A 15,245-nucleotide genomic window follows, 5' to 3' on the forward strand; every position below is an offset into this window, starting at 1 on the left:
TTAGAATACGGTGGCCGTAAATGACCTGTTCAGTAAGAAATGATAAATTATGCGTCGACAGCTTTGCCAGTCACACTCACCTTGATGAACTCTTCCAGTTTGGAGCTGTCCTTCAGCTTGGTGTAGCAGTTGAGCAGCAGTGTGGTGTGGTCTGCATTGGCCAGCGACTGCCTGTGCAGGGCTTGCAGGTATGCCGTCAGGTTGTGGATCCTCTGCGCGTCCAGGAATTTCCTGATCACGTAAGACGGCTCCAGTTTTCCAATGGTGCTGTGAGAACATAATGGTTTAAGGCAGCAGTTCTCAAACCTTTTGATGACAAGGACCCCTAAACTGACACAAATTAGGCCACGGACCTCCATTTGATAAGATGTTGTCCCAGGGTTCCCCATCTGATACGATTTTCGCTTTTAGATGTTTTATTACAGAACGTGTATGAAACTCATGACCAAAATGTCATACATTCTGTCATTGTGTTACTTATGGATGTATTATAGTGAAAATAAATAATCCCTCTTTTTTGCTGGGGACCCCCTGGAACACCCTCAAGGACCCCGCTTTGAGAACCACTGCTTTAAGGTTTAACAGTGGTTGATTTACCAGGAGAGTGGTCGACAATCCAATCCACTAAAGCAATTTGAAGATTTGCACTGGCTCTGTGCTTGCTATGATAAGAGTACACAAATTGGAGTCTCTGTATTTTCTATCCATTTATCTGACATATCCTTATATATCTGGGGCCGGTTGCACAAAGCACCTTAAAGGGGGACTAAACCCCCCAGATTTCTGGCAAAACGGTATTCTACTTGATTTGAAAATTCTGCAGGCAAGATGGCCGCCTATAGTCCATTGTACCCTGGCAGAATTCCTAGCCCATAAACTAACTAATAACTTGGCCAATAAGTATGTAACACACAAAATAAAACAAACAGTAATTTCTTCATTTGATGTAGAATGCAGAGGACATGAAACTGGTTCGTTAAACTCGCATTCCAGGAATATTGTATTTACCGCACTGCTCCTAAAGTTAACTTACCGTAAGTGGCTCGTGCCTCAGAGAGCCTGGTTGTCCTGGAACCCACTCACTTAGCGCCAGAACACACTCGATTTGGGGGTGGAACACGCCAGGGTTGGCCAACGCCAGTGCCCAGAACGGTCAAATCAAATCATCGACAGAGACGCTATGGCCCGCCTCCCAACCCCTCTTTCTTTTTTTTACAAGGCAGGCAGTATTTTCAGTGTATCAGAGATAGAGTACGTTATAAATATAGCCACGTTATAAACAACTAACTAATGCTGATGGTCCGTATGGAAACGGTGTTACTCGAAATGGTTAAAAGTTATATCAATTTGGTCATTCAGTGGCGGTAAAGTAACTAACGTTAGCTGCTAGCATTAGCCACAGTAGCCGATTTACCCATAATGCATTACGTTATCCCAGCACCCGAATGGCTCGCGCATAAAATAAAGCTGATAATATACAATTGATTCACATTGAAGTACACTGCGCGCAAATACCACCGTGACGTAACGATGTACCAAATCGTCCATTCATTCGAGGCCCCCCAAAAAAGCAGGTTTGAACCCATAGAGGGCACCTATGCTGTTGAAATGATAAAGGCCAGGTTTCCCAAAAGTTTCTTAGCGCTAAGAAGCTTCTTAGACCCCTCCCGTGGAGCCTTAAGAAGGGTCTAAGAAGCTTCTTAGCGCTAAGAAGTTTTTGGGAAACCCAAAGTTTGTAGAATATTATCAGTTTTGTCTCAAATGTGGAAATTTTGACCAGAATTCTTCACATACCACCCCAAAAGCGATATATATAAGCTGAAGAAAAGTGTTTTGGGGTTTAGTCCTGCTTTAAGTTAAAGTCGAACTGAACCCGTTCGTCACGTGCGTCGCAGTCCGTTTCAGACTGAAAACATAATTTGTCTGAGATGACAAGTTGAGAGGCGGGTCATAGTATCATGTCGATGATTTTATTTGACAATTCTGTCAACTGGCTTTGGCATTGGTCAATCATGGCGTGTTCCACCCCCAAATCGAGTGGGATTCAATGTGTTGCCGTGCTACGCGAGTGGGATCCGCGGAGTACCAGGCAGCCAGCTGCTTCGTGCACAGCAAGCGGACAATCCGATGCATGGGTGCTGCCCGCCCGCCTGGAAACTCCAAGGGGAGACCCCTGACAACCACGCTCTCAGGCGCGCGCCTTTTACGCTATTTCTGTAAATACGATATTCCTGGAATGTGCATTTTAACGAGCCAGTTACATTTCTTTGCATTCTTAGAGATTATTGTTTTTTGTTCATGTTTCATGCAATTCGCCAAGTTAGTAGTTAGTTTATGGGATAGGAATTCTGCCAGATGACAGGCACTAGTACCATTTCCTACTTCATTTGGAAGAGAAAATTATCCTGAAATTAAGATTTGATTGACAGCTGCCATGTCGTGATATGATTGGTTGAAATGGGGTAGAAATTTGATAGTACTAGGTGACGTCAGCAAACTGTAGATTTCTGTTATCAATGAAATCTTGAAAAATTAACTTTTGATGTGAAAAAGTGTGAAAAACTAAAGAAATTTGATTTTTGTGATTTTCTTTTGCATACATTATTAAATAGGTGCACTGCATACCCAGGTATTTGAACTAAAAGAAAAGAAAAGTCATTTTTGGGTTCAGCTTGACTTTTAAGATTTTTCTTAAGAGTCCGAGTTAAGGTGTCCATAAAATAGAATCGGCTGCACAAAACACCTTTAAATGTTGTGCTTACATTTTCCTTAAAATGTTTCACCTTAAGGAGAAACGCTTGAACATGTCTGCTTGAGTAGATGGTCAACAAGCAAACGCCACAATAGTGAAGAAGACATGGCAGATTTATTTTCATGTAGTTACCGGATGTACTGCTGGATGGCGCCATCATGGTCTCCCTTAAGGTAGAGGTGATCACCATACTGTCTGAAGATCTCTGACAGTCCATCACTATCCAGATGTTGGCTCTTAGCCAGGTTTATGGCCATCACAAACAGGTTCTTCTTGAACAGCATCTTGAAAGACAAACAATAATATTCAATTCAACTCAATTCAATTCTTTATTTCAGACCCAGGGAGATCCATATCACAGTAAGAAACAGTAAAACAGCACAGTACAAAATAAGAAAATAACAACAAAAGGGAAACATGCAAGGCCTTCCACAATGTTCAATGCCTAACATACAGACATGTTCAATGCCTAACATACAGACATGTTCGCCAACGGTTCCACAGTCTGGAAAAGAATCTGACAGAACTGCGTACAGGGTTAGTCAGGACAGCGATGAGGTCATTTTCTGACACAGATGCCCTACACATAAATCTATACATTCCAGATGAATAGCCGTTGGGTTGATTTGGACCGGATTCCTCACTATTCTTCTTTAAGACCCCTTTAAAAGGATGTTTCCTCATGCTGCCTTCGGGACTCACCTCTAATTTAGTCTGCGTGTCCTTCTCCTGGAGAACGAACATCTTGCCGTCTCTGGTCAGGATGTAGAAGGAGCCCCACTCTGCCAGCACATCAACAATGTCGTCGAAAGCGGCGCTGTAGGCGATGAATTTGTTGTCCAGGTCGTAGATGGTCAGAAGCTGCTTTTCTGATGGAGAGGTCTCCCTGCTACCGAACGCTGTCCTGGGTATAGAGTAAGCAGTGTAAGCAGAGACCCGACAAGCCAACTTTGTGTGATGCTTTCGGTTAGCCGGAATTTGCCAAATTAAGCCTTTATTTTTTTTTATGAAAAATCCCTATGATCGCTTAGGTCTTCGCTTAGATAGCCTTATGCAAACAAGACTGCGTCCTTTCTGGCTGAGAGTTAATTAGATAGAACATTTTAGCGGTGCAACCGCTTCTATAAGTGACTTTGTGTGTATGAACACGAGATGTATTCACCTGAAAAGTGACCTGAAGTCACCTGGTCGAATCCATCTCATGCTGTGTTGAGTGACATCACGAGATGTAGTCTCGTGAGATCTGGCAAGTGATGTCACTCAACTGGAAGTGATGTCATGCAATTGCTCGACTGTGATGTCATCAGGCAGTCGTGTTGTCTTCTATGAGTGACTTTGTCCGTATGACCACGAGAGTTCACCTGGAAGGGGTTAGGGTTACCCTCGGTTCACACTAGGGGTGGGGGAAAAAATCGATTCCTAGATGCATCGAGATGCGGACGACGTGGACGATTATGAATCAATTCACAAACGTAAATAATCGATTTTTTTTTGCGTTAGTTGTAACGTGATGTTGACGGAACGAAAAGGCGGAACTAAACTGCGAGTGCGATGCAGCGCCGGACAGTTTACGGCGTGGCGCAGCCAAAAGCATGTTGCTTGATAAACTCTCACTTTAGGGGTAGCCTACTGAGTGAAATGCAGGCTCTCTCAAAGGAGAAAGACTACTGTACTCACTAATTTAGTGCTTAGCTTCAACACAACAAACATGCACAGAGAGCTAAATGGAATTATGTTTGCTTGCGTTGCGTTGCTGACAGTGGCCCGTCTACAGGTTGGCCATGTCATGGCAACAAACCCCAAATCCAGTGTAGCGTTATATTTTGCATGATTGCTGTATTGTATTAAACTGCCATGAGATTTGCTTGGGGAGCATAGCGGATGCACAGAGAGACATGCAGATAGAGAGAAAAAGAGAGACTCCCCCACTTCGTGTCTTTTTCGTGTCAAGCCAGCCAGCCTCAACCACCACAATTTCATTTTCTAACTGAATTTAAAAATAAAATAAATTTCTTTTAACCTAATAATACCAAAGTAAACTAGAACGACCGCAACGCGGACTTATGCCTCCGCCATTAGTTCATTCTGGAGTCCAAATCGCCATTTGAGGCTAATTGGAAGAGATTCCGTCAAGGCGCTCCTGTGATGTTGCGTTACAGAGCTTGGAAATTGGGTGTGTGAGAGGTCACAGTGACCTTGAACTTTGACCACCAAAATGTAATCAGTTCATCCTTGAGTCCAAGTCGATGTTTGAGACAAGTTTGATTAAATTCCGTCAAGGCATTCCTGAGATATCGCGTTAACAAGCTTGAAAATGGCGTTCGAGAGGTCACAGTGACCTTGACCTTTGACCTTTGACCACCAAAATCTAATCAGATCATCCTTGAGTCTAAGTCGATGTTTGAGGCAAATTTGATGAAATTCCGTCCAGGCGTTCCTCAGATATCGCGTTAACAAGCTTGAAAATGGCGTTCGAGAGGTCAAAGTGACCTTGACCTTTGACCACCAACATCTAATCAGATCATCCTTGAGTCTAAGTCGATGTTTGAGGCAAATTTGATGAAATTCCGTCCAGGCGTTCCTCAGATATCGCGTTAACAAGCTTGAAAATGGCGTTCGAGAGGTCACAGTGACCTTGACCTTTGACCTTTGACCACCAAAATCTAATCAGATCATCCTTGAGTCTAAGTCGATGTTTGAGGCAAATTTGATGAAATTCCGTCCAGGCGTTCCTCAGATATCGCGTTAACAAACATCGTACGGACGGACGGACAGCCGTACGTACGTACGGACGGACGGACAACCCGGATCCATAATGCCTCCGGCCTGGCTATCGCCGGCGGAGGCATAAAAATAATGAATACAGTGACATGCAAGACACAGGGCAGGAACAGGTTGGTCAAGTGAAAGTGGATCCCTTGATTTAGTCAACCACAAGGCATTTATGCAACCTGAATTCCTGCAAAAGAATGAAATTGAGTGATTAAAATTAAAACAGCTGACCTCAGGCTCATTTAACTTCACAAGACGCATTTAAATCAGAAAGAAGTTGAAAGCAGTTATTTTAATCAATGAAATCTAATGTTTTTCTGCAAATAGATTCTGGCACTCAATATTAGGGGTGGGCAATGTTATATCAATATTGTGATATCAGACTATATATGGTCTTAGATGTTGGATATGGTGATACAGCATAAATGTTGTATTTTCCTGGTTTTAAAAGCTGCATTACACTAAGTGTAGGCTAGTGACATTTGAAAGTAGAATGTTGTGCCAGTGGTTGAGAAACACTTTTAAAATACCTAATTTCCCCTCAAAATCAGATGGACTCCTCTATAAAATCACCCCAATCATTCTAGAAGAATTTTCTTTAAAATATAGCTATTCTGGTAATCTGGTGAAAATCTCTGTATTTTTTCATATTGCAATATACAGTATATCGCTGCGGGGGAAATATCGCAATGCCAGTTTTTTCCAATATCGTGCAGCCCTAATCTGTTTATTTAATTATGGACCATTACAATGCAATTCAAAATGCACTTTATTTTAAAAGTAGTCACACAGTGAGAAAAAAGAAAGCATGTATTGAAAAAAAAGATGCATCTATAATCGATGGCATCGTTAATCGTTTTATCATCTAATCGTAGCCCTCTGAATCGAAATCGAATCGAATCATGAGGTGCCTAGAGATTCCCACCCCTAGTTCACACGAGGCGCTATTCAGAAGCAGCGCTTAAAGATGGCCTGAACCCATGTGGTGTGAGGCTCGGAGACGTATCTGACTGAAAACCATCTGAAAACAAATGTTGTCTGAGATGACAGGAGAGGCGGGCCATAGCATTCGATGATTTGATTCATTTGACAATTCTGGGGACTGGATTTGCCATTGGCCAATCCTGGTGTGTTCTGCCCCCAAATCGAGTGGAATTCAGCGTGTTGTGGCGCTACGCGAGTGGGATCCGCAGAGAAGCAGGCAGCCAGCTGCTTCCCTGTGGAGCGTAGTGGAGAATCCGATGAGTGCTGCCTGCCCGCCTGGAATCTCTGAAGGGCCGGGGTAAGACCTGCGTACGTTAACGTTATCCTGGAATGCGAGTTTAAAGAGCCAGTTACATGTCTTTGCATTCGTATACATTACCGTTTGCTTTATTTTGTATGTTACATACAATTGGCCATGTTATTAGTTAGTTTATGGGCTAGAAATTCTGCCAGATTACAGGCACTAGACGGCCATTTTGCCTGCAGAATTTTCTCCTCGAAATGATTGATTGCCAGCTGCCATGTCGTGATATGATTGGTTGAAATGGGGTAGAAATTTGATAGTGCAATGTGACTTCAGCAAACTGTAGATTACAGTTATGAATGAAATCTTGGAAAATGAACTTTTGATGTGAAAAAGTGTGAAGTCCATCCCAGGTCCTTTCTGTATGGAGTTTACATGTTTGCATGTTCTCCACATGTCGGGCAATTGCGCACAGTCATTCCACGTTCGCTAAAACTGCTTGTTTTGCCACTGGGAGACTCAAACTGTCATTATAGTGTCTGGCAACATGGAAATGACTCGATACATGAATATTATTCTCCTGGGTCGGACAGAGAAAATGGCCGTATGAACACTTAACAGGCGAGGCAGAGGGGCAACCAGCAATACAGGGAAGCTCGTGCTGTGTCACCAAGGAGGATTTCCCCTCTCTCATCAACACAACAGCGCTGTGCTGGAGACAGTTCTTTCATGTCCCAAAAGTGAATTGGAAGAAGCAGCCAAAACAGAGGGGAAACCATCCATCAATCAGCTAAATATATATAGAGTCATTTCCATGTTGCCAGACACTATTGATAGTTTGAGCCTCCCAGCCGGCAAAACAAGCAGTTTTATTAGCGAACGTGTATTGACGACGCAGCGCACAATTGCCCGACTGGGTTACACTGTGTAGTTGTTTGAGCACATTGCTCCAGCTGTAAACAAGGCTATCTCTGTGAGTACTCGATCAATTTGAAAAAAATGTGTCACGATGAATTTATTAGACACATACAGTGTGGAAAAACAACAACAAAATGATCCTTTAACAAGGACGCCAAAATGAAAGTGCCATAGCGCTGCGTAGCTTCAGCGTATGGTGTGAACGAGGGCTTAGGCAGTTTTGTGTGTGTGTGTGTGTGTGTTGAATGCATTTGCAATTGCCAAACTGTGATGTCACCCGAGATTTGGGTCTGGATCGAGGCAACAAGGAAGAGGGTGTGTGAAGTGATGTCACTCAACTGGAAATGATGTCACGCAATTGCTCGACTGTGATGTCCTCAGGCAGTTGTGATGTCACTCAAGCAATTGTCTTCTTCTCTTTAGTTAAAATTGGTTAAAGTCGAGCTGAACCCCAAATTATTTTTTTGTTCAAATACCTGGGTATTCAGTGCACCTATTTAATAATGTATGCCAAAAGAAATCACAAAAATCAAATTTCTTTTGTTTTTTCACAATTTTTCATATCAAAAGTTCATTCTTCAAGATTTCATTCATAACAGTAATCTACAGTTTGCCGACGTCACATAGTACTATCAAATTTCTACCCCATTTCAACCAATCATATCACGACATGGCAGCGGTCAATCAATCTTAATTTCAGGAGAATTCTCTCCTCCAAGTTAATGCAATTCAGTGTTGTAGTAGTTCCCAAACTTTTCTGGCTTCAGTACCCCCTTTCCTTGATTTCTGAATCCAAGTACCTTCTTTACCCGACTACAATATTTTCCTTAGAAAACTGCAAAAGAAAATTATAGCATATGGTGCCATGAATGAATGATAACCAAACTTTTGAAGAATATAACATTACAAAATAAGAAATGGGGTGAAAGAGTTGTAATTAGTGCCTCCTGGACAGATTTATTTGAGTGTTTCATTTATTTCCATGATTTATATATACTTACATTTTTCCATTTTCCCCTTTCTCTCAAGTACCCCCTGTAGTACCTCCGTACGTGTACCCAAGTTTGGGAACCACTGGTTTACTGAGATAGCAATGCACCATTTTTTTGTTTATTCTTAGTCATGTCTTTTTCTCTGCTACGTCAGTCCAAACAAATGTAACTGTCCTTACTTGCTGGGTGACTTTGTGTCCCTGATGAGTAAGAGCAGATAGCCTCGGTGCCAATGGGCCAGCAGCTTGTGTCCATCGAAAGCGAAGCAGGGCCCTCGCTCATCAGGCTGGTACAGGTAAACGCATTCGTCGCCGGCCACGATGAACTGGGAATCCTGGGAGGGATCTGCGAGGGAGGAGCAGCGCAGCGCACAGCCATGTGTGTCCAGTTCTAGTTTAGGATACTCCTTGATGGACAGGGTGTAGCACTGACCATAAGGGAAGAGAAAACAGTTTAGGATACTCCTTGATGGACAGGGTGTAGCACTGACCATAAGGGAAGAGAAAACAGTTTAGGATACTCCTTGATGACCATCAGAGCAGAGAACATGCAGATCTGTTGGGTGTCATTTCAGCACTACAGACAGCACCCCGTGCTGTGCGCCCAGCACCCGCACAGTGTTTGTGAATTGGAGGCGTGGTTGAATGTTACAAGTACGCCAGGAGAAACACCTGTGGCAGATTGATTTAGTATCCATGGTCAGACTCGTGTCTGCCATGTGTTAGCACTGTTCTAATTCTTCACAAGTAACATGTAAATTATTGTAAATAAACTATTTTTGAACTGCAAAATGTGTCATCAATTCTGGGAAATCTACCACACATGTGAAAACCACTTTTTAATACGTTTTAATAACCTTTCTTTGGAGATTGCATAAACTCAAAAATGGATGGTGGCCAAGCATGCATGGTGGTCAAGTGAAGAAAGGATAAGCTTGGCCCCGCACTCCAGATCAGTGGCATCGTTAGGCCTGGGCTTCCGGGGCTAGAGCCCCGGATCTTTTTTGAATAGCCCCGGATCACAAAATGCAAAATAAATAAATATGATATATATATATATATATATATATATACACATACATACATACATACATATACTGTATATATATACATTTCTTTTTTAATAAGAATAGCTGGCCCGCCTCATTTCTCATTCATGTTTTAAAGCCCTAAAATATAATAATAATGGTATTGGTGATCAGAAATGCATGCAACATACAACCTTTATTTTGAAAATTAGGTTAGGTCTAGAGGAAGTTACTCATCTACACTCCTGGAAAATGTATCGATCACCCAGGAAATAACAAGGAAGTGTTGTATTTCTCCGTGGGAGAGAACAGAGACCACCAGAGAGCCAAGGTAGATGAATTCTATTTTCTATAGTGAGTAGGTGTTGAACACCATGATCATTGAGTTGGTTGAAAAACAAAGTCTTTATTTGAAGTTATATTTTGTAAATGAACTTCTTCATTCGTCAACCAGAGTTTACCATGAAGTGAATGCGGGCAACATCATGCGCCCTGCAAATGTATTGGGTACCTGTGATCTGTAGGGGGCTACTGCTAAGGTGTAAACTACTAGTGCTAAGCTGTTTGTTAATGGATCTGTTGATATACAAATGCCCACTAGCATAATGTCTGGCTACGTCCGCACTTGTTACTGTGGTCTGAGGTAGAGAAGATAGTTTATTTGATCTAACTCACAGTCCCCTGGGAAGATCAAGTTGAGGAGGCTTATGAGCGCAAGAAAGCTAGGTATGCTGAAATGGCAGCAGAGGCAGAGCAGCGAGGTTGGAGGGCTCGAGTGCGGCCTGTAGAGGTGGGCTGCTGTGGTTTTTTGGCAAAGTCTGTTATTGCCCTACTAACTGAGTTGGGCATTCGGGGACGGAGCCTGAAGCTTGCGGTTAGCAACATGTCTCAGGCAGCAGAACGAGCAAGTGAATGGCTGTGGCTAAGGAAGAAACATGCTAGCTGGGGAGCTCGCTAAGGAAAGATTGATTGTTGTTGGTCATGATTGACGGTCCGCATCAACAGGGCTGAATCATTGACAGTGGTGGTGTAGTTAAGAATGTCATACCGAACCGACCTGGATAGCTAGGCTTAGATGGTAAGGTAATATACAGTTGTGCGGTAGTAGCATGGAGGGGGGTGTTTCCAGGACGCTGGATTACACCGTTAAGCCTTCTTGAGGTGTTGTGGGCCTAAGTTAACGAAACATCTGTGAAGGAAGGTGCCCACTTGAAAACCCCAATGACATGCTTCATACTGCTGTTGGCTAGGGTAGGTAACTGGTGGTGATTTGTGTCTTGTTTATTAGTTTGTTAGCCTGTTAGCTTGTTTAATTCTGGATTGGGCTTCTAAATGTGTTTTTCCTCAGATTTTGGCACAAGGGATAGTAACATCTTGTCCTGTGTATTAATTAATAATAAGTGGCCAGCCATTTTGGTAATGTGTTAAATGGTAGTATGTGTGAAGGTTAGCTTTATTCATGGTTGCCATACAGTTTATAAATTAATTAATTTAACATATTTGGTACCTCATTAACTCATTGAGTGCCAGCCACTTTTGGAGAACGGAAGCTCCCAGTGCGAGTTTCAGAGCGTTTTCAGTGATTTCTCGAGGCCCACAGAATATTGTGTGATATTACTATGTAAACACCGAACACGCACAAAGAACGAGGAGACTCTCTTCTATCATCTGCAAAAAAAAGTTTATTGATCCCATTTTCCGTTCTTTAGTTATGAGCCAGAGAAGATAGGCTGTTTTGAGCAAAAAGCCAGTTTTCAAATTATAAGCTGAGATATTCAGCCTTTTGTGAAATGCAGCATTTCAAGCACATTCACTGACGCTAGAGATGCAGCGGTATGATTTTTTGACGGTATGATAACCTTGGAGAAAATTACCACGGTTTCACGGTATCACGGTATCGCGGACCTTTATGTATTCTTGTCAAATATGGCACAAATTTTTTTTTTTTTTTTTTTTACCATGAACAAAATGATAGTTGAATGGGGACCATGATCACAAAAATATCTTTGGCAATGAAGTATGCCACAGCATCATTTAATTCTTTGGCATGTTTGGATTTGGGTGCATAGGTGTGTGTGCTTGGATATATAACAGTACTATTCTTACTTGTCATAAATGACGATTTATTTAATCTAATTTTATGTAAAACTAAAACACATAATATCAAATAGATGCTTATCTTTTGTAAAAATCGGATGGACACTGACTGCACTGGACACAAATGATTGTTTCACGTTGATGGCGCACACCCCCACTCACACACACCCCTCTCCCTCTGTCTCACGCATGCCTCTGCCCCTGTGCTGAGAGCGCTTGTCTTTTCCCCCTCTCTCTCTCTCACACACACACACACACTGTTTGTGCCTCAATTCACTGGCAGGTTGGAGGAGTCAGTTTCTACATTATTGAACGTTACTTCTCTCTCATTAGTGCAATATGTTTTTGATAACGAGGCGCTGGCCAGCCTGGCCTACACAAGACGTGATCACTCAGTCAAGAAGTAACGTTACGTTAACGTTAGTCAGCTGATGCTAATTAGCCATGTTAACGATAGCCTATGATGAGTCATGACGTTAATGTTAGCTACTCCTCAAACCTGCCGGTGGAAATGGTTTAGCGTTATGTCCGATGTGATGCATGATGAAGCAAGACAACGTTAAGTACCTTGAATTTTGCAAATGAGGACGGCTGGTGTTGATGGGCTATCATGTTTGAGGTGGGCTATCATGTTTGAGGTAGGCTATTGCCTCCTAGTGCAGCCACTCTTCGCCTGCATGTCTTGCATGTTGGCTGTCCTTCCTCCTGTAAGCCCTGGCCATCCGTTTTTCTGATAACCAAAATAGTCCCACACTACCGATTTTGTCCTTTTTTGACTGGGGAAAAAGTTTGGGGGGTTCTTCACCTCTCTGGCAGTGGCAGCCATTGTCATGCGGCACGCCACTCACAACAATGATGACTCGTTGATGATGATGACGCAGCTGCGGTCTGCCAGCTACTGATTGCTCTACACACACATGCAGCAGGGGGGAGGGGCCGCGTAACTGCACTCTGTCTCTGCAAGGGACTGGGCACTTTTTCTCAGGGAAACAGCTGATACCGTGGAGAAGGTATGACGGCAAAATTTAGTGGTTTTGATACCGTGGCTTTTTCAAACCCCGGTATACCTTCAAACCGGAAACCGCTGCATCCCTAACTGACGCTAGCTAATATTTTCTGATGTAGTGACGTGGTGTAGTTCTGTGGAGCCTGCGTGCCCCACCCCCCTCTCCCCGCCTCAGCTGCAAACTCCTCCCCACACGCACCCAGTCTATTTTCGGAGCCTCCGTTTTTGCGCCGGGCGGCTCCCGGCCGTCTCCCAGCGCGACAAGGAAATGCCAAACGGGACTGCAGGGATAGGTTTGGCCTTTCGGCGTCGGGTGCTGCCTTTCTGGCGGGTAATCGTGTGGAGAAACTATATGCAGACAGACAGACAGAGGCAGAGGAGCTCAGTTGTGTGCGCGGATTGACTGATGTTCGCAGCCCGACTTCAGCTGCAGATAGAGCAATCTATATGGCTCTGGCTGCAGCATGCATCGGCTTCTCTTTGATCACGGCTTTTTGCTGTAGTTTTCCGGACCTTTCTGTAATCTGGAGAGCACTGTCGCCACCTATGGGTCTGTAAAATAGGTTATACACACCCAATAGCTACAATATTTGTACAGGAGATACAGAAGGCTTTGATCAACGTCCCACCGTCAAAAAACGCAATTGACGAACATGTTCGTCCTTGGCACTCTACGTTACTAAACCAATTGACGAACATGTTCGTCCATGGCACTCAATGAGTTAACCTCAAGTCACTCTTAGGTTATAGTTTTACTTATTTTGTGTGGAGGTGGAGAACAGAGGAACTGTGAGAAGAAGCTGTATCTGCTAAGAAGCACACACACACACACACACACACACACACACACAGAAGAAGAGTGAATCTGACAAATTGATTAAGCTTTAATAAAAACATTTTTTTCCCAACAAGTCTCTCAGTATTTAATTATAATTTAGATGAGTTTGTGTGTAGTGTATAGTTCGGGTTGTGTTTGCAGGCATCATTTTGGCCCGAAATTTGCTTGGCGGCGAGCAAATTCTTCCCATAAATTTCCATAATCAAAATTCTGGAAAATTAACGATCGATTATCGATAGCGTAATAATAATAATAATTATTATATATATTTATATTTTTTTAAATGACTGGTAATAACGTCGCGCGTTCTCGGCCGGCTATAATGACGATGCCGCTGTGTAGTAAGAATATCAGACAGTAGCGCTGTGGCCAGCTAAACAAACATGTTACATGACAGGTTACATGATGTAACCTAAGCCGTTTTCCCACATGCGTACCAGAAAATTACCTGTAAGTCAATATCGGACATTTCCCTGAATTTCCCTTCACACCTTAGTGCTGCATGTGGGAATCTAGTCGTCAAATAGCCGGTATGTTGGGGGGAGGGGGGAGCTTATTTGGGGGGTCGGCAAAACTTGCCACACAATAAATCACACTCGTTTGACATTTGCAGCGTCAAGCCAGCGTAATAAACACAGCCGATTTCCCCCCTCCCCTCTCTGCTCCAGAGAGGCCAGTCCTTCACTCAGTCCTCCGCAGCAGCCTGACACAGGACAGACACAGCGAGAATGGCAGCGGCTTGCAAGCTGCCCAACGCTTGTAGCCTATGTATGTAGAGAAAGCAAATGCACGAAGCGAAATGTGGAAGTAGTTTGCTTTGATGTGCGCGAATGATTAGATGATGCACGCTGGAAGTGAACGTTAAGCAACGTGTGTACACCTCGCCCATGAGAGAAGGAGGACCGGTGTCGCGGAAAATGACTGCACTTGTTTCTCACTTGAGTCCGTTATAGCGCATACTGCTCTTCTGACTGGCTCGAAACTGGTGAAATCTCCGCGACGACGAGGTCGCGCTTATACCGGCACGACGACTTTCCCACATGCAGGCAATAGACCACGTTCCGGTCATTTAGCGGTACAAAGCGCATGTGGGAAAACGGCTCTAGCTAGCTAGGCTACTGTACTCAGATTTTGAAAGTAGGACTCAGCTCACCGGCCACGGCTTCCAGGCTTATAAACTCGTGACAAAAACCTCATCTGTCGTGATGGTCGAGTTCCATCCAGCTGCTCTCAGTCAGATACGTGGATATTATTAGCGTTATTTGCCACGAGATCTGTGTGAATTGATTCAGGTGGGCATTAACAGCTAAAGGCTAGCTGAGTCCATGCTGACTGTTTGCTACTTCATAGTTCATAACATTATAAACAAATAAAACGACTTGAATTAACTTAAACACGTGTACAGTTACTCACACTTTGTTGAAAATTAGGAGAAAAGTGTACGAAGTTTCATAGTTATAACAGCCTCAATGAGGTCCGCAGACCACTGGGTGCGTTTGTTTGTGTCCCCAGAATTTCCCATGTTAAAAACAGTGTTGTTGGCACAAAGGGCCCCGCCCAGCCAGAAAACCTAGACACTATACGAAGTTCCACCTCACGTTAGTTGGCTGTGCAA

General features: G+C 43.4%; 1 protein-coding gene across 1 annotated transcript in view; it reads right to left on the minus strand.

Moving 5' to 3' along the window:
* vps11 (VPS11 core subunit of CORVET and HOPS complexes) overlaps positions 1-15,245 on the minus strand; it is a gene marked incomplete at its 5' end in the record, with an annotated part of 35,829 nt that overhangs the window by 16,110 nt on the left and 4,474 nt on the right. Inside the window, 4 exons of the mRNA XM_083641888.1 lie at positions 81-267; positions 2,885-3,036; positions 3,455-3,656; positions 8,842-9,089. Of these exons, the coding sequence (XP_083498014.1) occupies positions 81-267; positions 2,885-3,036; positions 3,455-3,656; positions 8,842-9,089 (789 nt within the window). The remainder of the gene's footprint in view (positions 1-80; positions 268-2,884; positions 3,037-3,454; positions 3,657-8,841; positions 9,090-15,245) is intronic.

Source organism: Poromitra crassiceps, assembly GCF_964638095.1.
Source record: "Poromitra crassiceps genome assembly, chromosome: 1".
NCBI lineage: Eukaryota > Metazoa > Chordata > Actinopteri > Beryciformes > Melamphaidae > Poromitra > Poromitra crassiceps.